The sequence below is a fragment of the Seriola dumerili genome, unplaced genomic scaffold (assembly GCF_002260705.1).
Source record: "Seriola dumerili isolate Sdu_G_001 unplaced genomic scaffold, Sdu_1.0 BDQW01000450.1, whole genome shotgun sequence".
Classification (NCBI taxonomy): Eukaryota; Metazoa; Chordata; class Actinopteri; order Carangiformes; family Carangidae; genus Seriola; species Seriola dumerili.
Window position 1 is genome coordinate 391,633 of NW_019174705.1, and position 25,467 is coordinate 417,099.

Here is a 25,467-nt window from a genome sequence, read left to right on the forward strand (position 1 = left end):
CTAAAAAGCAAATTTGTAGAATCACCTTGGCAAAATGTGCAATGTTTTGAACAAAGCGTATATACAGCAGGAACAACTCCATACTTGAATCTCTCTGATAACATGATGATTAGCTGTGTGGCATAAAGAAATTGTACAACCAAACAAGCTGGGATACAAATCAGAACATGGCTTCTCTCCAGATTTCTGTTGATGAAAATGTGCCTTTTATTTGTACAAATGGTGTTTTTATTTCTCTTTCTCTCTCTCTTCAAAGTGCAATAGCTGATCTTCAATGGGGCATGCCTGTTCACTAGAGGTTGTGTTTCGCCCTGCTGCGTGTTGCTGCTTGAGACTACTGTTTTCTCTCTCTATCTCTGTCTCTTTATCTCCCTCCCTCTCCCTCTCTATTATATATTATAAATGTATAATTTCCAGATTCTAAGTATAAATCTTTGTCAGAGGGAATCACACAGAAACTCACTATTTTGGAACAGGTACAGAAAAAAAATGGAAATAAAAACAAAGAGACAAGTCCAAATGATGTTTACAGATTTAATCTTTTGGTTGTATGGGTTTATCATTATTCTGTATGACTGTTGGCAATAAAACCGTGAATGTGTAGAATCTCTCTGTATATTCTGTAATAATCAATGACACATTTCGTTCTATGGCAGATGCTGCATTTAGACACACAATTTCCTCTAAAATCTTAAAAGTTTTAATAACCCTAATTATTTCTGTTTTGTTTTTATTTGTGTAGTTTTACTTTTAATTTTTAAGCACTGATTTTAAAAAATACATCCATAAACAGTGCTCGTTATTCAGGATAATCCACAGAACACACGAACAAAAGTTTTAATAAAGACTATTTCTTTTGTTCAAAAAAGTTCCTGTGAAAGTTGTTCACAGTGAAGTATTTGAATCATCCCACGTGGCAGAGGTGCTGCTTGTTGAAAGAGATGTTGCTGTTGAATTTTCCAGATGTTATTTTACTGCTGTGTGCACCACAAACCCTGGACATACAAAATCAAAACTATCTGCACGTCAAGATGCCACTATAAATAGGTGAAAAATGTGTTATTTTCTCAAATGTGTAAGGAAGGCACTACACATGAAACAAGGCAGAACTGTGCCCTCTACTGGCCACATGAGTTGATCAAGGTGAATCATCTTTATACAGTACTTTCTTACTTTACTCTTTATTTTTACTTTATTGTGCCAAAGCTAATATTTTTTTTTGCATCATATATAAACAGCTGCCTCTAGCCTATCTAGTTCTAGTTCACATGCAGCATCCACGTGCCTCTCAAGACTTGTTTCTTCAGTTTACCAGTTTCATGCTTTTAGAGATGATACAAAATGTTTCCACTTCTGGAATAATCAAGATAAAAAAACAAAGACAGACTATAATAACAATTCAAAATTTGTTACTAATATGAGGATTGAAGATATTCTGTACTGAACATGCAGTATATTGTAAAAAATATCACATCAGCATAGACGACTACCATTATCAACCAGCAGATGGAGCCTTGGTTCCACTAAAAAACTACTGCTGTTGAATGAACCGCATCAGTTACATTAATTCTCTGTAGAGTGGTAACAAATGCAGATCTTTCATTTTGACCATGATGCTACTGATATAATGAAAAAGGTGGCGAGTCTGACTCTTCAACATGTGTTTTTTTTCTCTCAAATATACTATTTACAAGGCAGTTTTCATTACAGTTAACGGTACAGCATTCTGTAGTATTACTGAGGGAATACAAATTTACAGAATAAACTGTATAGATTAATAAATAACTTCAGTTGTTTATCATTACACTAATAATTGTCTACAATCATTCTTCGTTACATTGTTTTTGCAGCACTATAATTGCACTTTTTTTATTAATTGCAGGTGATTTCTCACTTCTTCTTTGTCTTATTTGTCTTTGTCTGGTCACATCTGTAACCACAAAGGTAAATTTTTTCTGTCAAGGCTAAAAGCACCACTAATTCTCAAATCATCATTGTCCTGCAAAAAAAACATGTATCTCCAAAATGTCCAAGTTTTAATTAGCTCAGCAGTTTTTTTTTTATTGTTTGTTTTTTCAACCAATAAAGGATTTGTCTGCTAGTATGGTGTAAAATAACCACTTTTGGAGATACATGGTTCTAACGTAACAGTGATGTAATATGACCTGTGCTTGACAAAGAGGCAAAACCGAGAGAGTCATTGATCACATTGGCCTCGTACATCAATCTAATGTCAGATGTGAGTTCTCTGATTGTGGATGATGCTGTTGTATCAATATAAATCACAAAGGAGAAACAGCTGTCCTGCAGCCAGGCCTGAAGTCCACACTTCATTTAAGAAATCCTTTATTCTTGATCAGTCGAAACTCATCATCGTTTCTGTCCTCTGTGACGAGCATATATCAGGACCACCCTCACCTTCTTACTGGCTCCCTTCTTTCACTTTTTTGCGTCACTCTCAGAGACAGCCTGGGCGGCCCCTCCTGCCACCACTGAGACTTGGCCATGAGCAGTGTCCATCTCCTGCTCCTTCCCTAGCTCTGTTTGCCTGGAGCCCTGCTGGTTCTGGTTGGGGTTGTTCTGGCTGCTCCACGACTTGCTCCTGCTGCGGCTGGGCTCCAGAGACTGCTTGTTCCCACTGCCATTTACAGAAGCCTTCCCCCTGTAGCAAATGCCACACACCAGACCCAGGAAGGCCCGTCTCATCTCTCGGCTGGCCAGAGTGTAAATCACTGGATTCATGGCTGAGTTGAGCACAGCCACCGCAATGAACCAGTCAGCCTTGTAGAGGATGGGGCAATGCTTGCCACATGCCACATCCACAAGAAGCACGATGAAGATGGGCGTCCAGCAGGCGATGAAGACCCCAACTACAATGATGACAGTGCGCAGCAGGGACATGGCATGCTCAGAGTTGCTGTGCTTGCTCACTTTTCGGCTGCTGGACTTGACCAGGATGTAGATTCGGGCATAAAGGACTGACATGGCTAAGAGCAAAACCATAAAAACTGTGATACAGAAAGCGACATATTTCTTGGAGTAGAGAGGGAGGACTATGGAGCAATCTGGGAGGTTGTCCAGACAGTTCCAGCCCAGAATAGGCAAAGCTCCAAGAGATATGGCGATCAGCCAGCAGGTCCCTATGAGCAGAAACACTCTGTAGTTCTTGTTGGCATCATAAGGCCTCATTTTGATCATAGTCAGGTGTCTCTCTATAGCAATAGCCAAGAGACTGAAAATGGATGCACCAAGTGCCACAAACATGCTGCCCTCTCTGACAAACCAGAGAGCAGGTGAGAGCTGCAGGGTCTTTTCTCCTGACAATAGCAGGTTGACCAGGTAAGCGACTCCAGCCAGCAGGTCACACAGCGCCAGGTTGCCGATGAAGTAGTACATGCGGTTGTGGAACCTGTGGTTTCTCCATATGGCTACCAGCACGGTGAGGTTCTCCAGGACGATGAAGCAGCATATGATGAGGAACACGATGGTTTTGGGGTCCACGGAGCCATGGCTTGTGCCAACACCAGGCCGGTGGTCCAGCTTTCCTGTGTGGTTGTAGTGGCGGTATATCTGAGAATTGATCATCTTCAAAGCACCGGCTGCTGACACTGGATGTCAGAAGTGAGCAGGGAGTCCAGTGTCAGCAGATCCACCGTCTTCAAGTGCACGGGAAGATCTGAGTGTTGTGACAGAGAGTGTTATTGTTCACAGTGTTGTCATTTTCCAGTAATTCAGAAGTTCATGGTTTTGTTTAGTGGATTTAAACTAAATCTGGTTTACCTATTTTCTATGAAAACGTGAAAACAAAACGTCACTAAATCTAGCAAACAGTGCAGAAAACTGTATAAAACTAAAATACAGGAAACATATGGTCTACTTAAAATAAACTACGATGCTGTTTGTTTGTTTACACGCAATCTTGGACCAGTTCCCAAAAAAAATCAAAGAGTACCAAGAGACTTCTAAAGTATAAGTATTGGCTTTTCAGACATGACGTTAGTTTGATATTGAATCAATTATATACTGTAGTTAAATGGTGGATTTCACCTATTTGCGCCTACTTGAGCCGTCCCGTTTCCCCAAATGACAACATTAACACAACTTACCGTTGGATGCTCGCAGTTCAGGTTTACTTGGAAGTTAAACTCACTCCGAGGAACATGCATTTCATCGCTGAGTCGTCAATTCTCCGTATTTCAAGATTCGCTTTAGAGCTTTAATTCCTTCCCGCTCGCTCAGTGGAGGAGAGCAGCTCCTCATCTTTTGCTGATCTCTAAACTCCGGAGTTTTTCGACAGTTGGCTGGAAGTCACACCCCTCCCTCGCTGCTTTCACCCGGACAGGGGGAGCAGAGAGGCTGAGGCGGCTGCTGTCTTAAGGGTCAGTTCAATTCATGAAGCATATCAAAGCCAGGAGGTGCGTGGAAACGCATAACTTCTTTTAAAGATATTTTGCAATTATCCAGTGTAACTATATTTGTCCCCCTGGCACGAGTTTTAGTTGTAGGCATTATGCAGGTAGGTTTTTCTAATCAATTTTTAATTTCATTCATTTAGTTATTTGTTTTTGTAAACAAGAGTCAAAACAAGTTTAATTTATATTCATTTAAATATATATTGTGGAAATTGGAAACATTTGGTAGGCTATTAATTTTTATATCAAGTCTTGACATTTATCTGCATAAATATGAGTCAGAAATATGTTCATTAACGTAGTTTTGGTTCCTTTGCTTCAAAGGTTTTTGAGTCTGTGAATGAGAATAATTTAAGCTAGCTAGCTAGCTTTTATTGAACATTTCATTAATTTAATTCAAGTTAGCAAGGCTAAATTATCTTAGCTTGCTAGATAGCTGGCTAGAAAACAAGTGTGTGTGTGTGTGTGTGTGTGTGTGTGTGTGTGTGTGTGTGTGTGTGTGTGTGTGTGTGTGTGTGTGTGTGTGTGTGGGTGACAACTGAGAATTAGGAAATAAGCTAGCAGCTGAAATGAAAATAGGACCATAGACTTATACCTCTTTGTGCACAGTAGCATTAGGCTATGTCCAAAGTTCAAACAAATGTAATTTGAATACAATGCAACAAAAGCCTTTTCTCAGTAACTACACATCATAAATAGCTAACTTTAACAAAAGCCTGCAGTCTGTAGTAGCAGATTTCCCCTGCTGTGTGTCGACTTGACACAGGGACAAAAAAGAGAGTGTACATTATGCTGTAAGAGTTTAGGTTAAGATGACTGCAGCCCATCCTTTGTTCTGGTCCTTCTGTCATGACCTCATATCCAGGAAGGATGGGCAGGGCTGGCAGCAAGAAGAAGGACTCAGGGCGTCCAAGAGGCAGAAAGACTGATGATGACTCTTTAAAATAGATGTGACGAAGTTCAATCTAAACTGTGGCGATTTTAAGACTTCCCTCACTAAAACTAAAATGAACAAAATGTGACTAAAACAATAAACTTAAATTCCAAACAAAATCCAGAACTTCCACCAAGAATAACTGAGTCATGAGCACTGCGCACTGCATGTGTGCCACAATGACTCAAACGCTAAGAATCTTTTTGCCTTACTTTATACAGTGCCACACATGCTGCTTACAATTTTCCCCAAACGAAGCACATACTGTACTGTATTACAGACCAAATCATTAAATAGTAGATCTCTTCCAGTGTTTGTGGTTATTAACCCAGAGGAATGTTCTGTGTGGTTGAATAAACAGCTGTGGTCTGGCATTGGTCCATTAGCATTGTTATAGTCACAATTCTCAGTCATTTCCTGCAGGTCACACTGTGCCAGCAGCAATGGGAAAATCTCAGGGAAAAAGCTAAATAGTTACTCTGGACCCGCAGCAAATCTGGGACCAATCACAGAGTGGGTCTACGTAAAGGCAGCTGGATTAACAGACCGGGAACATGGTTGGAAAAACCTTGGGTTTTTCAGCAAACTACAGTGATGTGGGGCTCGCATCTGCATTTACATAAACTTTGGGCCAAATATGAAACCATCAGCAAGTACAAACCCATAATATGTGGTTAAAGTTGAGTCTATGTCTATGTGTATTCATAGACTACTGAAGAGGAGCATGGGTGGAGGGTTTTCACTTTTGCAGGACCACCCTCACTAAGATGTTACTTTGTAGGCATAACGCTTCTTTGGTTTAAGCGAGGCTGAATTTTCCTGTCATCTTTGTCAGCAGGGCGGTAATTAAAGTTCTCTATAGGTGTCATTTTCCAGCATCAGGAGCTGCATGTCTCCCCTAAATCATCAATGCACCATATGTGTGATCTCCTGCTATTACAATGCCATATCATTTAAGTATAAACCTATAAGCTGCAACCCCTCATTTGAAAGTACTGTACAATATAACCTTCCTTCCCTCAGAGTAGCTGGCCTCACAGCTGGTAAAACCATTCCTCAGGGAAAGTTTCCACTGCTCAACTACAGTCCTGGAACTTATACAGTATACAGTTTCTGTGTGACACTATTAGTGGTTGGATGAAGTATTCTACTTTCTTATAAGTAAAAGTCCTGCATTAATATTCTAGTACAAAGTATTATCAGCGAGATGCACTTAAGAATTAAAAGTAAAAGTAACAATTATGCGGCAATTTCCCCTGTCTGTAGTTTATTATTATATATTACTTTATATAATTATTATTACCATTATATTGACATGTAAAGTAGTAAGCCTGCTGCTATAACTAGTACTACTTTATATAGTGTTGGATATTTTAATATAAAACAAAAAGATTTTGTAATGTGCTTGTATTACTATAGTACAGGGCCATTTGATCTTTATCTGGCCATTCTCATTTAACCCTTAGTTCTCTGCTTTGAATGAGAAGCTATCATGTTACCAGTCAAATAAACTGCATTGTAATCAATTATGAATGTCCTTAGAATACTTTATACATGTAGACATTTGTAAGTGCGTTAAATGCTCTATATCTATATCTACAGGCAGCAAGCAGATCCTGTACAGAGCTATTTGAATAAGAAAAAAGGTCATATTTCTGAGTCAAATCACTTTCTCTTCAATCTTTACATAATATCTTATTGACTAATCATACATTTTGTATGGAAAACCTTACTGTCATCTGCAGGTAATGGATATTTACAGCTGTCAAGCAAATGTAGTGGAATGAAAAGTACTTTTTGCATAAAATTAAAGTATAAATACATCAAAATTTCAGTACAGTGCTCGATTAAAGGTACTTACAAGTTCACATTGTTTGACAAACAAAAAAAAAAATGAAACCATAGAGAATGAAGATAAGAGATTTGAGAGAGAAATATGGCCCTTTCATTTAAATAGGTTTGTACAGGATCTGCTTGCTGCCTGTGGATATAGATATAGAGCATTTAAGTAACAACTCTTGACTCAGGGCATAGACATATCAAAAGTATCCATTATTAATCATAAAAGCAGGACACATACAAATGCCTACAAGTATAAAATATCCTAAGGGCATTCATAATTTATTATGATGCAGTTTGATGCAGTTTATTTGACTGGTAACATAATAGCCTTTCATTCAAAGCAGAGAACTAATGGTTAAATGAGAATGGCCGGATAGAATAAAGATAAGGGCCCTGTGCTTTAGTACTATAAGCACATTACAAAATCTATTTGGCCGGCATCAGTATAGCCATTACTTTGCCAGGGTTTGCCTTGTTCAAGCTCTCAACCCTTCATTAGAGTGCAAGAGCTGGGGTCAAAGCCGTGGGCAGTGGGCACATCCATGTGCAATTACATGAAAACCCTGCCTTTAATTTCACCCTCGCCATTTTGAGGCAAAAACACACCCCGTGAGTCTGGGCTATAAATCTGAGGCGGAGTCCCCTCCTGCCCTGTGGCTTTGTGGCGGCAGTATTTCTAGACACGGCGGTCTCTTGCATTCAACTTAACAGAACAAGGCCTCCGAGACGTTTCTGAGGCATAATTTCATCCGTGGCACAGTTTAGTCTAGATCTGCCAACTTTAGAAGGCCACACAAACAGAAATAGGTCTTAAGTTCTGTCATTTCCTTTTGCTGCTGGGATATTTAGCGCTCTTACCTTTAGTTCTTTCAACGTTAAGTGCAGCGCTTTTAATTTTCCATTTCATTTGTTTCCAGCTGAGCGATTAATCAGATGGTTTTATTGACGTTCTGCCAATGAGTCTGACTTCAATAATACTGCAGTGGCTCTTCAACAGCCTATCCAGTGTAAAACTGGCCGACATTACCATACAAGCATAAATTTTATGGATTGAAATCACTTAACACTGAACATGGAAAAAAACCCAGAAGCCAGAGTTTTTGTGTAGTAGACTCATTTTGAGGGCTTCCGTGATAATTGCATGGTTCCCAGCCAAAGTTACAGCCTGGTCTGCTGCATGTGAGCACACATAATATTTTCCCAATGTCCACATACGTCCATACAGTTTAATATAATTGCATCCAATGCAACCACTCAGAAACTAAACACTTAAACTGTCAACTGTAGACTTTTTCTGCATCTAGTATAAGTCTATGTGGGACCCCTATCTAATAAGGCACCCTCTATGAAGCTTATATGTTGTAATTAATGGCTTTATTAATGCCTAATAACTTATTTACTAATGCTTTATAGATATGTTGCATATGTAGCTTCAAAGTGTTCAATATTAAAAATAATAATAATAAAAAGCCACACAGTCATCACTCTGATGCAGTTATCTCAACTTATAAAGATCAATAAATATCATAAAACTGTATCAAAACTGGTCTAACCAGCCAAATGGAATTTTCACAACCTGGCAACCCAGAAGTTGTTCTTATTAATGCCTTAGAACTGACCTATAACACATTATTAAATGACAAAATCCTGTATAAAGGATGCCTTATTAGAAAGAGGTATCATTTTTGTTTTGCTTGGTACAGTTGGTATTCATTCCATTCACTCTAGACTATGACAGTACATTTAGTCGTAGAAAATCCCCCATGAATCATGTTATCATCTTGAGTTATAAATAAAACATAGAGCACCATAAACACCAGCATCTTTCTACCTATATTTGGCTATAAACACCACTTCAGGGAAATTCAGTATGACTTGCAGTTTAACGCCCTTCCAATAACTCCAGTTCCCAATAAATTTTGAGATTCTCTTCTTAGAAATGTTCTATATTGTGAATGCAGCTCGTCATATTTATTTTAACACCATCTTAACCATATGATGCAAATTATTGTGGCTATAATAGGCTGGGTCAAGCCGGGTGAGGGCTATGCCTGTACTGCATTAAAGTTACAAGAAATGGCACTTTCTTCTCCTTTAGTTGAGTGCAGTTGCAGTGGCCTTGCAAACAGTTAATGTGAGTGTGCAGCAATAGTACATTTATCACGAGGTTGAGCAAAGCTTTTCTCTCTCAGGCCCATTAGTTCTACAGCACTCAGAGCTGGTTGTATTGATGTTCAGCGGACTCTGGTCATTGCCTGACTTACTGCTGAATGGATGGCTATTATATTGTTGTTAACCAGAGAGGAGTCAAGAGTCTGTGGACCACAAGGCAGAGTTCACAGAGGGCCCCTAATATCAGGATGGGTCATGTATTATATTTATTGATCTTTCACTCAGTTGCTTTCCCCTACTTATCCATTCCACAACTATGTCTTAAGAACAATATCCAATGTAATATAGTTAAAAGAGAGTCATTTGAAAAGAAATTTCAACTTCTTTTAATCCTGGTTTCTACTTTCAGAGTGACAATCATTCAAGCAGCTCAACTTTAACCGAATAATTTAAACATGTTAGCAAACCTAGACTACCTACATTTTCGTTGAACTCTTATTTTACCTCCTCTGTGGTCTTTGCTGACGCAGAGGAAACTCTACTGTCATTTCACTAAAAAGCTACTGCTGTGTGCATAGGTGTCATCACCAAAGTGTAACCAGGGTTAGAATATAAGAAATATTAAAAAAAAATAAAATCAGTTAACATACACTAACACTGAAATAAAAAGGTGGAAGTTTAAAGCATTCTGCATTTTGTATAGCAATAGCTTTTAAATCATATAGCTCTCATGACACCACCAGAACCAAGATTTTCAAAGTTCAGCTCTCAAATTGCAGACTAGGAAATACCAGAGAGCCACATGGAATTGTTTACTTAGCTGAAAATGCATTTCAAATCAATGTTTCTGTCATCCCTGCTGTTAGTTTTCATTAATTTCTTATAACCTAAGTGCTTGTACCATAAGAATGCATTAAAAACCATTGTTATGTCTACGATATACCACTTAAAGCCTCAGTTAACATGTTTATATTGCTTATTTGCACAAGTCAGACAACATTAGTTTGAAGATAATAAGATTGTCCGAAGATGTTCTGTTGGATCAATGTGCTTTATCTCCATTTACAACCACCATAAATCTAGGTGTTGTAACAGCCTCTTAGATGTTGCTTTCCAATACTATGCAATATTTCTATTTTCATTTTTCTGTGTCTGTGAGCACATCTGATAATGACACAGTTAAACCCAAAAAAATATATATTTTTATAAAAAAACAAAATATATGTTTGACACCAAACATATTACCAGTATGATTCTTCATGACCTTTCTGAAGAATCTTTGTTATCTCTTTGCCTCCTGTTGGTGAAATCGATAAGACTGCTCTTTAGCAAGCTAGGGACATACTAAGATGCATAGTAAAGTGAACAGGAAATCATTATAGCCTGCCAGGTTAAATGTAAGTGTACATAAGGTAATACCACCAATGCCAGTACAGTATACATACCTCACATATCCACAGGTTTTAAAGCATCGAATGGGCTCATACCTGAATCACCATATAGGTTGTTTGTCCCTAACCTCTCATGTGCCCTGTCTGTCGCATCTCCTGAAAGAGCAACATTGTCATTGTTGTCATGGTTACAATAATAGTCATGTGGTTAAGCTTATGGAACAGTCACAGTGTGGTGAAAAAAAACTACTTGGTTAGGTTTAGGTGGTTTGATTTCTCTAGCTGCATTTGCTGCATATAATCTAAATGAGGAAATGATGGCAATGATGATAAGATATTAGAGACATGCCATAACAACGCCCATGAACATTTCTGAAAGTTGTAGCTTGTTAATTTTGCACCAAGAGAAAGAAAGAAAAGGGTGGCGGGCCACATAACAACACATTCACTTGTCTATGCCTTACAACTCTGATTATCAAATGGTTACATAAAAAGTGATTAGTAAATTAGAAAATAGTCCTTACTTATTGTTTTGGCTCAGCTCGTTCATACTTCTTAAATTTCTTTCAGTAAATTCTGTTATTGCAATTGGACAGGTAGTGATTGAAGCCTGTTTATTTTTGCCATTCTGCTGCTGTATAACGCCACTCTTCCTCCACCCATCAGATGTCCTCAGACTTTCCTCCTGCAACCACCTGCTCACCTGTTTCTCATTCCTGATTCTCCCCAGTCTTGACTACCGCACCCACCTCACCTGTTTCCCAGAGCCCAATCAACTCACACAATGTGTATATTTATATATATATATATATATATATATATATGTACCATCCATCTTCCCTCAGTCATTTTACCAATCAGCTGCATGTTGCAGACTTTGTTATCACCATCCTGTGACCTGTTTTGTCCCAGTTATCTGTTCCTGTACCTGCCTGCTCGGCTGTATCACAATCTCTTCTGTTAAAACCACTCCACTGCTGCCGCCTGCCTGGTCTGTGCCTACATTTGGGTCCAGCTTCCTGTTCCTGCCTCGTACAAACTGTGACAACACCTGGAGATAGAAGGTGATGTTGTGTACGCACTTGCTTATCTGCCATTTCAGGTGTTTCTCTGAGGGCTTCAGCTGTGCGTGCGTGTGTGTGTGTGTGTGTGTTGGTGTGTGTGTCTAGTTTCCAGCAAAAGGTGGATCAAGAGGAGGATCAAAATGTCCAGTTGTGCTCTTTGAAAAATCCAATTTTAGCCATGCCATTAAGTTAGGCCTAGTTCCCTGAAGGATAACAATACCTCGCACAGTCTTGTCAGTTACTGTGGCACCTTCACATCACCGTTAAAAATAGATATGAATATAATATAAAAGCAGAATCAGTCCTCATGGAGACATTCACTTTACTGTCACATTTCCTTGGCTTTGTCTACACGAGACTGGTACGTTAAATGGAGGTTTGAACTGGCTGGTAACAACTGTGAAAATGCTCTGACCTTCCAGCATCGAATTCCTGTATACATATTTCATTAGAAGTCAAACGACTGGTGCCTCCCTGACCCTGGCCCTCTTTGAGTGCACACACACACACACACACACACACACACACACACACACACACACACACACACACTTCAGCTCAGTCTGCCAATGATGACTGTAGAAGGGTCTGAATGATTGTCTGGTGCCAATGAACAAAAGTCTGAGAGGACAGCTGATTAACTGCAGCTAATAAAGATGCTCATCATGTGTTAAGTGTGTAATGGTTTCACATACAGAAAAACAGCATTGTGTGTCCCTCCTGTTACTATAATCAGATACGTTGATGCAATGCCCTAACCCTAACCCCACATTAAACCATAAGTTAAAATGTACTTCTGCATTACCAAGAATCTGTACCTGCACTCTGCTGCAAAAAGAGATTACATATACTGTACACTTGCAACAATAATCTAAAACTCATCAATTTAAATTTCATACCACTTATTACACAATGAAGTTAATTCATTTTACCACCAATGGTTTTGATAGCTAGCCTCTTTAATATGTGAAAATCCATTTATTGCTCTTAAAGTTGCTATCTGTTTTGCCCATGAAGCCGACCAATACAACAGTATCAAGTACTCCACACTAATCCTATGAACAGTAGCTGTTAATTTCTAATCATGGCCATGACAACAATCATGGGAAAAGTACATTGAACAATTTAATGTCAGTCTCTCTCCTTCACACACATTTATGCTGTTGATGGAGAAAGAGAACTTCCCTGAAATGTCTTGCCAAACTTGTTTTAAGAAAATTTCAAGTTCTGTTTTCTATGTGCACTACTCCTACTCACTTACTCATTTCTCTTTCCTCATTCATATACATAGAGCCTGGCTCAGCAAAGAGTTTACTCATTTATTTCCTTATATAACTTCATATGATAAATAGAACTGAGACAAAATATATATTTGAAATTGACATGTGATAGAAAGGGGGCTTTAAAGTGGCTTAAACCAATATCGAGTTTGTGTCTTTGACTTCTTTTACCACTAAGGATTATAATTATAAAAGAAATTCTGTGAATAGTAATAATCTTGTGCTAGTCTTCTGTCATCACCCAAATAATTGGAGAAGTCAGTAAATTTGGAGCCACTGATGTGTATGTCAGTAAGTCACTCTCTGATGATGTCATACATATTGTTCTTTGTATTTGAGATCTTGTCACAGAAGAACTGTGGCTTTTTCAAGGCCCTTTGTTTTGAAGGTGTTTCCTCATTGGCTCCTCAGAAACCCCACAGAGAACATCAGACTGTGTTACCTTCACCAGTCCCTATGGTCTAACTTGTATTTGCATTGTTTTGCTGCATTGTCACACAGCTTCCTAAAAGGATGTCCCATCAGAAATGCTTTGTGTGTGCAGGCATAATACATGTACCCCCCACCCCCCACCCCTCACCCCCACACACAAACACAAAAACACACATTCTTGTACTTTTAGTCTACTTCTATTTTTGTGAGGACACTTATTAACATAATGGATTCTTTCTCTAGCCCTTTACCCTAACCTTAACCATCACAACTGAATGCCTAACCCCAAACTTTAATCTTGACCTCAACCTAATACTAACACTAACCCCTAAAACCTAGTCTTACCCCTCAAAGAAGTTGTGAGGAGCAGCCAAAATAACACTTCCTAAAAATGCCCTTTCTCTGTTGGAAAGTTTTCTTTTTTGGTTCTCTATAAAGTATTTTTAGGTACACACACACACACACACACGCACACGCACACGCACACGCACACGCACACACACACACACACACACACACACACACATAACCAGAGACAGCAACAACCACTCCACTGTGTGTACTAATGGTGGGCCCAGAGGTTCATCAGGGTGGTGTTAAGATCATAACACAGAGAGGAACCCAGAAAAGACTGCAGGTTAATGGATCAGGAAGTAACACATCTGGTTGCAGTTCACACACAGACACACAGACACACAGACACACACACACACACACACACTTTACACTTGGTGTTGTGGGAAACGTGAATAGAACAGAGCCATTGTTAATGTTGTTGGGCTTAAATGAGTTTCTTGTAATAGGCAAATATTAACTTTTTTGCCTGATCTCCAGTCCCACAGATGTTCCAGCTACCAAACTTAATTAGCAACATGACTTATTAACACAACTGTGTGCATACAAAATATGGTGGCCTAATTAAAAGGATGGATATTGGTGTGTGTGTGTGTGTGTGTGTGTGTGTGTGTGTGTGTGTGTGTGTGTGTGTGTGTGTGTTGGCAAGAGTGTTGTGAGAGTATGACTGAGGTCGGAAAGTGAGTGTGGTGAAGGTTAACAAGAGGACAGGTGAAACATAATGTGTAAGAATTTTACAAGTAACACCTCTGCTTTTCCCTCTGTAATATGTCAAAAATGTCTGCTTTAGAAAAGACCTATTGTTTATGTCTATCCTCACAGATACAGTATAGTCTGTGTTTATATTTGCCAACATTTAACATTTAAGCTTGCATTTGATTTTTTTTTCACTTTGGGGCAGTGCAACAAGCTAGTAGAAACATAATCTGGCTCCTTATCCGCTAATTGATTCACTCTGTTCACCAGCTAGCCTGTATAATTGACTGTCTGCTGTATGGTGCAGAGCAGGTGAGTTTAATCCAAGGTGCTACTGATGAGAGCAGAGAGAGTGAACAACTTACAACTTTAAGGGAAAAGACACTGACTGAATGAGCTCAAACTGCATAAAGGTCCTTTTTCATTGTTCCATCACAACAAATGGCGTGAGTCCCCTTTAAAATAACACTTTGCAAACATAAACCTTAACAGTAGCTGATGGCCCGCATCAAAGTTATCCATTACTGTAGGTGCACAGTTTATCACAATAATCATTCATCACAGCAATAAACTTTGTGCAAAGAAATATATGAAACCATCAGGAAGCAGCTGCTGCAGACCGTCTCTTCCACCGATGAAAGGATGTGGTTTGTGTTGTATGTGCATATCATAAAAAGCTCTGACCGCAGTCTCTTTATCTTTAACTTTATATTATCCAAACAGAACTTAATAAGAAAACAAAGGAACATTCCTACTGCAAATGATTGTTTTTGTGACTCATTCATGATGCTTCCTATTAATGAGTAGTTATTAATTACCTGTGAAATTATTTGTGTGTATGTATTTCACTGTGAAGGTCTGGAATCAAATGCATCTTTGACTTACCATTCTTACCAAACTTAAATCTTTAGCGCCCTCCAGAGGGATGAAGCTGTATCAGGATGATTTCAAACAGCCACTCAGACTGTGTATGAGGGACAAATAAAAGGAAAAGAAAACAAAGTGTGTTAGTAATGTGATGTTCCACCACCGGCCTCCAGAACATGAACAGTGTTCTACCAAAACACATTCCCTCATTTGGTGTTTTTCTGATCGACACTGTAAATCCCAAATGGCTCACTCATTTTAAACATTTATTGGAAGAGGCTTGCACACAAAACATAGTTTATAACAGTACAGTAACTTGAAAGTTATGAGTACACCAAACACAAAGTAACTGTATCACATGACCCTTGTCTGACGGAAATGTATGCCAGTTCAACAGCATTTAAAATCAAACAACAAAACAATTTTTGGGTCTTATTACTAACATTTGTGCTTTTCCTGTGGTAACAAGTCAAAATGTTGCTTTTAAAAATACCTATTGTTTATATAACTTTATAAAACTGCTAATGCTGGGGGAGGCGGCTAGCTTGTTCCTAGTGGGCCATGCGCCCAAGCTAGCTGGCGTAGGAATATGGTTTTTCAATGGTTAAAGAAAATGTAGTTCCATAGGAAAGGGCTGTGTGACAGCGACAGAAAGAGGTAAAAAAAAAATAAATAAATAAATAAATAAATAAAATAAAGCATACACTTAAATTGATATTAGCTTTTTTTTCTGTGGGCATGTTTTTAAGTGGCTAAAATAATTTTTTTCGTGTCCCCATCCACTTCAGAACATCACTCAGTGGCGGGATCCTTTGCTATCGCTGACCAATCAGCTATGTAGGAAGTCTTTAAACGCAGGTATCCGTGATTAGCTTCGGTTTTCTGCTGCCGCCGAGCACGCACCGCTTCCTGTCCAGCTGACTTTGGAGGTTGCTACAGGTAGCTAAGAGCGGTTTCTGCGTTTGTTTGTTTGTTTGTTTGTTTGTTTGCTTGCTTGCTTGTTTGTTTGTTTGTTTGTTTGTTTGTTTGTTTGTTCCCCGATTTATTTCTTATGATGTTGTTCATATTAGTCCCTTACAATTTTGTAGATCGTCCTACCGTGGATCCCCTCCATCCGAAGAGACTATACCAGCTCGCAAAATTGCATCGGTCCACGCTCGGCTTGACATGGGACGTATGAAACGACAGATTCTCAGCCGTGAGGTAGGCTATGTCCGCAGCGCAGGCCGATAGTTGTGGTCGGAGTCTGGGTCAAGAGATAAGGCTGAGGTTCTGTCCAACTTTTGGCCCGAGTCCAACAACCCACAACTAAGCCTCAGGTACACCACAAATAATTGCCTCAGCAGTTCTGGCGGTGGGCCAGAATTTCTTATTCTATTAATTTCCTGTCACTTCGCCCATGCCAGCCCTTCCCTCAGAAAAATTAAATTTTTAAAAAAAATTAAATTGACACATGATTTACCCAGCATGAGTACTCACATTCTCATTGACATACAGGAAGGAGTACGCCAGCAAACATTAGGGGCCCAGAAAAAATATAAAGTTAAAAAAAAAACAACAGTTCATTCATTTTAAAGCAATTTTGACTAAATAAAAGGCTTAAATGTCACATGTTATTCTGTGCCCATGGACAGTTCAGCCTGTCTTTGGAAACAGGCATCACTCTCTCCTAGAGCTAAGAATGAAAGAGAATCCTCAAAGCAGGCTATTCCACAGACAACACAAGGTGCACTGCCTGTGAAGTATCTGTATCATTAAAATATTGATTAGATGTCATCAGTGAAATTGTCAAATGCGGGAACTAAAAAAAAGTCAAAGGTTTACTTTTATCAGTCAGGCTCCTGAAGTTATATTAGCGAAATCACTTTGAGCCACTGGGGGAAATAAGTTACCTCGCTAACGACACCATAATCTACAGTAGCTGTGTACTATACAACCTCACAGGTCTCATCCAGATTAAGTTTGATATCACATTTAAGATTTCAAACCCTCGTTTTGATGCAAGACATTACACAAACACTTCATGGCCTCACAGCGTCAGAGCCCCATTCATTGTTATAGACCAACATCACACATTTTCACATGTTCCCTTGTCTACCTAGTGTCTAACTTTAGGAAACAGTGCCACATGTTCACAAATATTGACCAAACTGTTTGGGGGTACAGGAATAACAAATGAATCCTTAAAAAGGGATGGGTTTGCCTTTAAATAGAAAAGCCATGATTATAGTATAGTTTTCCATTCTCAAAGCAGACAAACAAACAGACTAACATTCTAGATATTAAAGCACCTCTGTAAGTTTGGAAGCCTGGAAAATGATAACTGGAAAATGAAAATGTAATTCCATGATAGCATTGTAATTTTTCACATGTATGTGTTATTTGAGTAATGACTCAATGACAAAGTAGTAGCAGCTGCATAAGGTCATAAACCAATTTGCATTTTACTTTTCACTCACTTGTGTGGGTGTTGTATTGATAAGTTGTTTGGTATTTGATTTTCAAAGAGTAACCCTGCCCTACAGTGGATAATATTCAAATGCAATAAGCAATTTCTGCCACTAGGGGTCTCTCAATCGAAACAATTACAAATAATGGAATTTAGTGACATAGTGACAACAATCATACAGTGGGCATCAGCTGTGTGATTGACATACATTGATAAATTGAGATCTGCGTTTTAGAGTTGCTTTATAAAATGCTAATGAAGGTCCATTAGGAACGTACTTAACTTGCCAGAATTCTCTGCAAAGTAAACATGGATCTGTTAAAACTCAGATGAGGGTAAGCAGATCTATATTAGGGCTATTTTGCCTTGTTTCCCTCACAGTGAAGTAATATAATACCAACCTTAGCCTTCTATCAGGACATCTTACTGTGATGAATCTTGACGAATTAGCGGAAGATTGTCTGTATCTACATCTTGGAGGTTCTTTTAATATTGGAGAAAGAAAACAGAGTCAGATACAGTGCCTCTTATTTCCCACTAGAGGTCAGGGCAAAGAAACAGACGAGTACTTTCCAGAACTGTATGAAGCACAGCCATTTAAACTAGCACTTACAGTCATGAAAAGGCTTTTGTGAGAGAATGAGTTGAGTGTTGAAACTAAATGCTGAGAAAAAAAACAACATGGCTGTGAATGATCTGGCTGTAAAAATTTGATTGATACAGCTATAAAATATGAAATCTACAAGTTCAATATGATCAGACTCAGCGGTATTGTTTAATCATGTATTGATCCATTAATCCATCTCTTTAAACCACACTACTGTACAGGGTTAATTGAAATATTGAAATATATTTGTGTGATGTGCACATTATGTGAAGGGAAAACATGACTTATCATGTTCTCCGAGTTGTGTAATTTCTCCATTGTATCAGTCATCTTAATTAACTTTGTAACTGAAAACAATCACATGTAGCTCACATATGATCTATTCTGATTAGCCTGAACCTTTTTTCTTTTTTTTCCCCAAAAAGATTACTGCTCACCTTTTAACAGTGATTTTTGTAACTTTTGTTGCTGAGTTTATGCTGAAAACTAAAGAGTGGACTGAATAATTAGTGATATTTTAGTTGACTCTGTGACACATTTAGCATAGCAAATATGTCTCATCCATCATAACTCCCTCTCTATCTCTCTCTCCCTCATCCTCAAACAGTCTACCTGCACTAGCTGTGTGTTATCAGTGATTATTAATGACCAATATGTATTTCATACTTATTCGTGATCACACAAAAGCAGAGGTGACCTCAGTGGGGATTTCAGCTTTTGTGCAACCAAATGTCACAGTAAATACCTCTTGGTATTTGTTTCCCACTGAGGGTGTGAGCAGTATACAGAAGTATATAAATAGTGCTATCAGAGTATCTACTAGTAAATGTACTACTAAAATACTTAGAAGCACTAGTTTTATGAAAAATACAAAGTTGCATGAATTCACTGGATTTTTTAAACTTAGAATTTTAAGGCAGAAAACTTAAAAAGCATACTTATTAGTAGAATCCTGAAGATTTTATTGTTGGTAACTAGTAGTGGTATATATATATTTATCTCTGAATCCTAACCATCTCAACAACATGCCAAACCCTTACCCTTATCTTAACCTTAAAACAAAGTCTTCACCTAATGCTACACCATGAAGAAGTGAGATGCAACCTAAATCTCCTCACTTTCCAAAAATGTCATCACAATCAAGGTTTAAATATCAAATTGATCCTCACAAAGAGGGATAAGAGTACACACACACACATGCACACACACGCACCTTGGTAGTTTTATGGTAATAATACTCCCAGACAAGAGCGAAGTTCAACATTTAGTGTCTTTATAAAACAGATTTGCAAAATATAGCCAAGGCTCATTCATTTAAATACGCATAAATAGCAAGAAAATACTTTCCCATTTCAATTCAAATAATTTTTGAACTTCTTTATACACAAATCAGAAATGAACATTATATGAAAAACGGGCCTTAAACCCTTTTGATTTGTTGCAGCAGAAAAAACACAAGCATACTGTATAGCTGAAGCGGCAGTTTGATTAGTCAGAAATATACATCCTCTGAAGACACATATTCATAAACATTAAAACAAAGTCTTATTCAAGTCTGTGAAATATCAAAGTACACATCTTTGGATGGATGCCTCAAAGTCTTTTAAGAACAATATATATATATATATATTTTACATCATCAGCAATGCGACCGTAATTAACACCACCATGGCCAAAAGTTTGTGTCTATGTACAATAGTGCAGACAAGGAACTTAAATCAGAACAAGGCAGTGGAAGAATAATAACGTGGTATCAAATATCCTGATTTGTTAGACTTCAAGTGGGTTTCCTTTGTTTTGGAATATGATTAAATAACCATGTTGGAATCAAATGTACTTGCAGGACATGTGCCAGACTACACGCTGCTGTAATCAAATCATTTTTAATGCTTTTTCAACAACACTGATCCCTTCTTAACACCTAGACACAGCTATCCAAAATAAAAGTCACTGGGAGTTGTTTGGACAAAGGCTTATTTATTGAATAAAATGTTATTTTATTTATTTACGTCTACTCCACTTCCCTACTTCATTACGAGAGAGAAATATTTCATTTATAAAAACCTTTTTCTACATTATGTGTTTGAATATGTTTGCACATGTAATCTTTTGTTTGACATTTACCATCACCAATTCATATTACAACAGATTCTGCTCTTGGTGTAGCATTACATTTTCTTGCATGTGAATACTTTCACTATAAAAGCCTCATCTTATCTTGCTTCAGAGGACATTGTAGAAATGTGGTAGTTTTTGAATTGATTGCCTCTCGGTTTAGACAACCTTGTAGATAAATAATGCAAATAAGATAAGTTTCCTGATATGTTTTCCTCATTGGCGGTGTCAAACTTTTTGCCTCTTTTTAAATGCTATGAAAGTATTTGTAAACATCCACAGGGCTGAAACAATTATTTAGCATGACATCTGTGAAATTATTTAAATTTCCAAAAAATAAAAATAAAAAAAGTCTTTGTTACCACTGCCACATCAGCAGGCTTCAAAAGGTTTACTGATCTCACTCTTTCACTTCTTTTTTTTTTATAAAGGTGCTTTAGCTTCCTGGAGCAGAACAGACACAGAGATTAAAGAGATATTCTTTCTTGTCTTTTGTCTTCCTTTACAGACCGGAGTTCATTTGGCCGGCTCAGAGATGGGTGGAGCGCGCTCCAGTCTCATGGTCCAGGGGTCAGAGGTCGCAGCATAAAATGGAGAGCGGGTAAGCACTTCTTCTCCAGCCAGAGCAAAGGCAAACACTCCCCTCTGCCTCCCTTCTCCTGTCTTCTCCTCCTCTGCGCGTTGCTTCCCCTCTGCTCGCCGTTCCTCCCTGCTCTCCCTGCCCGCACCATCCACACTCTTAAATCCCAGACCTCTATTGCTGAGGCCGAGCATCTCCCCAAGTCCGTGACTCTTGACTCCCTGGTAGGCAGGGCTTAACCCGTTCTCCTCAAACCTGTTGGTGGCAGCAGTGGGGGGGCACAGGAAGTTGCTGGTGGGTGTGGACCGCCAGGCAGCTGGCTTTCGTCCTCGCCGGGGGCGGGAGATTCGGCAGCTCTGCCTCTTGATGTGTCGATGTAGGTGGTCAGACCGTGTGAAACTTTTGTAGCAGTGCTCGCACTGGTATGGACGGACGCCCGTGTGGATTCGCAGGTGGTTCTTCAGGTCATAGTTGTGGACAAACTTGGAGTTGCAGTGGAGGCAGATGTACGGGCGCTCACCCGTGTGCTTCCTCATGTGGATCTTGAGTTTGTCTTGTCTGAGAAAAGATCAAAGCCACACGTGTTCATACAATATCTTGTGGGTTGAAAAGTTAACACATAAATTACATTTCCCTTTTAGATCTTGTGCCTTGAGTGACTGAGTTTAAAAGCCAGTATTTAAAGATAATTTGCTCTAGTATGATGTATTAGTTTCTTCACTGACAACACTGACAAAGTTCAGCTTTAAAATACAGGTGGAAAATATGCCAAAGAAGAAGGATGTAGGTGAGTGAGATATCACTAATGCAAAGAAACCAGCGGAGGGGGCTTTCCACTTTCAGCTCTTTGATATTCAGATGAGGTGAAAACAGATTAACCTCAGTCAAAAGAGCATGGGGTACTTTTCCGTTAACTGTGCTGTTTTACATAACCTTCGTCGTCAAAACAACCAGGAACATTAAGATCTAAACATGATCTCTATGTGGTGTGTTAATATGAAGTTCTTGTAGTGAAGAACTGATGATGTGATTAGATGTGCTACTTCACATACCTGGTGAATCGTACTTCACAGATGGTGCACATGTACGGTTTCTCCCCTGTATGCGTCCTCATGTGTCGAGGCAGTTTCCCAGCTCCTTGGATCACCTTGTTGCAGATGGGACACTGCTGTGACGCTTTAGGCTTCATCTTCCTCTCCTCCTCCAGCTGCCAGGGAGGGAAGAGCGCCCCGAGGTGGGAAGCGGAGCTCAAGAAGCTCAGGTACGACCGGAAGTCAGCTTCGTCCTTAATCTGACCCAGAGCGTGACTTTCTGACGGCACTGACCCAGCGTTCATGGTGCTGCCAAGGCCCGAGCTGACAAACTCTTTCAGGAAGTCACCGTGGAGCAGACTGGGTGGGACTTCCTCTTTCATCTCCTCCTTTATGATCTCTCTTTTCACAGCTAGATCAAGAGGCCTGGAGGCCTCAAGTGGGGCAGAGGTGGAGAAGGCGTGGGGGAGCCTGGTTTGCGGTGAGGCTCCTGCATGGGGATGCTGATGGTGGCTGGGATCCAGGAGCTGCTGGGTGAAGGCCGGGAACTCAGCAGCCCACATGGAGGGGTAGAAACCTGGGAGGAGAGGAGAAAAGTTGGTCCTCCGATCCAGTGTTGACATACGGGGATACAGCCCTTCCTGGAGGAGAGACTCGATGGAGAAATCCTTCAGAGCTCGACTCTCCATACTCTCCTGCCGCATAAAGACAGCATCGTGAGCCTTTCAAACTTAGGAACAATCAAGACAAGATTACTTACAAAATGTCCAGTGAACTCACCTGTTTTCCTCTCATGTTGTCTGGAGACTGTGACTGGGACGACTCCCTGCGCAGGTCAAACTGCTGATGGAATGTGGAGGTGCTCGGAGGCGGCAAATCGTCCGTCCCCGAAGGCGTCTGCTCCCCCCTGCTCTCTGACGACTGCAGTGACCTCTCGCTGACGTTGTCCTCCTCTTCTTCCTGCTCATCCTTCCTCGACCCCGCGTCCTCCTCTTCGTCCTCCTCCTCCTCTTCCTCCTCCTCGTCTTCCTCCGCATCCTCCTCTTCCTCCTCATCCTCTTCTCCCTCCACCACTCGCCTTCCCCCGCCTCCGCCCCCTCCACCCCCGCTGTCCATGATCTCCAGGCAAACGTTGATGATGCAGGGAATCTCCAACATCTGAGCCGCATTCAGGATCTCTTTAACGTTGGACGCCGTCACCGTCAGAGTAGAAGTATAGGCGAACTCCAGGATGGCTGTGAGACACTCCGGCGCCACAAAGTCGATTTCGTACACAGCCGCTGTGGGATGGTGATCTCTGGCATCAGTGGTGGCCACTGTGAACAGCTTCTTGAAGTACTGGCTGCAGGCGGCCAGAACGGAGCGGTGGGTGCGGTACTCCTGGTCACGGACGATGAGGATGACATCGCAGAGCAGCCCGTCACGACGCTGCTCGTTGAGGCTGCAGAGGACATCACTGCTGTGATTCGGGAAAGGGATTCCAATCAGGTCCTCCTCTCTGTGATGAACCATTCTCCTCTCTCCGTCACTGTTGGTTATCTAGATGGGAGACAGTAGCATTGAACTGTTTAGTGGCACTTGAATCACACTTGGTCAAACTGAAAAAAATAGTTTTGTGGAACCCACGTTTTCCTCTCAAAAACTCCATTAATCCTCAATCGTTTTATTTGCGCTTTTAAGTTCTGCCTCAGTTTGTGCCTTTGATGCATTGCGTCATTGAATCACAGAGCTAAGCATCTGTTTTTCTAAAAGATAAACCGTCTGGTAATGTTTCAAAAACCCACAAGGTTGTTCAACATTTAGAAGATATTTTGAGAATCCTTAAACTCTTGAAGGTCTGTCTGGACCAAAAAATATTGAGTCTGGCACACAACAAGGAAGATCTTTGAACATATATCCTGAGATGTGATTACAAACCCCCCCCCCCCACAAAAAAAAAAATAGAGAGGGGTTGAGACATACCTCTGTTCATTTTGTACAACACACAAAAAAAATATGAAGCCACTTTAATGTATGAAAATATAAAATCGTTTAAAATAACATATCTGATAATAAAACTTTAGAATTTTGCTTCATGTACAATTAGCTCTGTGGTCTCTCTTGTTGAAGAGATCTTGATCTCAATTAGACTTAACAAATTAACAAGGCAATCTGTCACGAGGCTACCATTGCAGTTTGGACTATAAAGTTAAAGCCGCAATTTGGAGATGACTTTAAAATAGCTCTTACTGTGCAGAGAGAAAAATAATTTCATTCCAGGTGGAAGGAAGACTGTTCTTTTAAAAAAAACGGTGATCAGTGTTGTTAAATTACCTTCTGTAATTTTGAAAGATCACCAGTGACTTATCTTTCAGTAAAACAGAGGCTCAGCGCTGAGACTTAAATATGTATGCATTGTGAGAGATGCAACTCGGGGTGATGTTAATCAGTGATTAATCTGAACATGCCCTGTTTGCATGTTAAGGCCAATAACGAAACAGGATCTGAGTTAGTGATTTAAAGAGTGCACTGAGAGCGACAAGTGGCCCACGGCTCGACTCACACCTGCACCTCAGTTTGAAATGGAGTGTCACTGACAACAATCACCATCCATTCATCAGATGAAGGGATTTTCAAAAAGCGTTGATATTTGAATAGCGGGGAGGCTCTTAACCCAAGCTGATATTGTTAACACAGTGAGTGACAGTCTAGCTTTATGAAATATACTGTAGGCATGCTTGTTTGTGTGCCATCTGTGCAGCAAACAACAAGTGGTAAATACAGCATGTCTCATTTTGAGCAAACATCGCATTGGTAATATTTATTCTTGAATGTGTTATCGCGATTTCTTGTAGAAGCGTGTTGCAACTGTGCGAGTTAGGGAAACCCATCATCTTGATAAGACGGTGTCTGGCTTTTTTTTTTTTTTTCCTATTTGACACTCAAACAAGCAATGAGGTTGTGATGATAGATGCGTGAGAGATTCTGTGATGATGGTAATGTCCACCACCACCACCCCCCCACCCCCACCCTTGTCTTCTTCCACCAGAAAGCAAGCTGATACCTTCATTTCAACAACACAGTGTGTGATTTGGATGTGGTGAGAAATGGAGAAAACAACAAAGGAGGTCAGATTGTACTCTAGATGCCGTATCCTGTCAGAATGCTTAGTTTGCAGTCACCTCGCTCATTTGTGTCACAGCACAGTTACGGCAGATACCGTATGAATGTACAGACAAAGCTGTTCTCGGCCTTAAAATCTCCGTCCCACAGCTGCCTGAGTTCCTACCTGTTGATTCACTCTGCTGTTGTTTACAGTTGC

At 39.8% G+C, this 25,467-nt stretch overlaps 2 protein-coding genes across 2 annotated transcripts; both read right to left on the reverse strand.

The window, feature by feature from the left end:
- Nucleotides 1–55: 55 nt before the first annotated feature.
- LOC111234684 (sphingosine 1-phosphate receptor 3-like) lies at nt 56–4,246 on the reverse strand. Its single transcript, XM_022762832.1, has 2 exons — nt 4,107–4,246; nt 56–3,676 (listed from the first exon to the last, which is right to left on the reverse strand). Exon 2 carries the CDS (start codon nt 3,583–3,585, stop codon nt 2,440–2,442), a length of 1,146 nt encoding a protein of 381 aa, XP_022618553.1. The 5' UTR covers nt 3,586–3,676; nt 4,107–4,246; the 3' UTR covers nt 56–2,439.
- A 15,838-nt stretch (nt 4,247–20,084) lies between these two features.
- zbtb7c (zinc finger and BTB domain containing 7C) lies at nt 20,085–23,678 on the reverse strand. Its single transcript, XM_022762869.1, has 3 exons — nt 22,947–23,678; nt 22,188–22,861; nt 20,085–21,693 (listed from the first exon to the last, which is right to left on the reverse strand). Exons 1-3 carry the CDS (start codon nt 23,676–23,678, stop codon nt 21,072–21,074), a joined length of 2,028 nt encoding a protein of 675 aa, XP_022618590.1. The 3' UTR covers nt 20,085–21,071.
- Between the last annotated feature and the right edge of the window lie 1,789 nt (nt 23,679–25,467).

Bases quoted from the DNA above. Each gene is read 5' to 3' on its own strand.
- LOC111234684 (XM_022762832.1), bottom strand. From the start codon at position 3,585: ATGATCAATTCTCAGATATACCGCCACTACAACCACACAGGAAAGCTG.
- zbtb7c (XM_022762869.1), bottom strand. From the start codon at position 23,678: ATGGTTCATCACAGAGAGGAGGACCTGATTGGAATCCCTTTCCCGAAT. The intron at 22,862-22,946 runs GTGAGTTCACTG...TTTATGCGGCAG, and splicing joins ACAACATGAGAGGAAAACAG to GAGAGTATGGAGAGTCGAGC. The intron at 21,694-22,187 runs GTATGTGAAGTA...ATCTTTTCTCAG, and splicing joins TGTGAAGTACGATTCACCAG to ACAAGACAAACTCAAGATCC.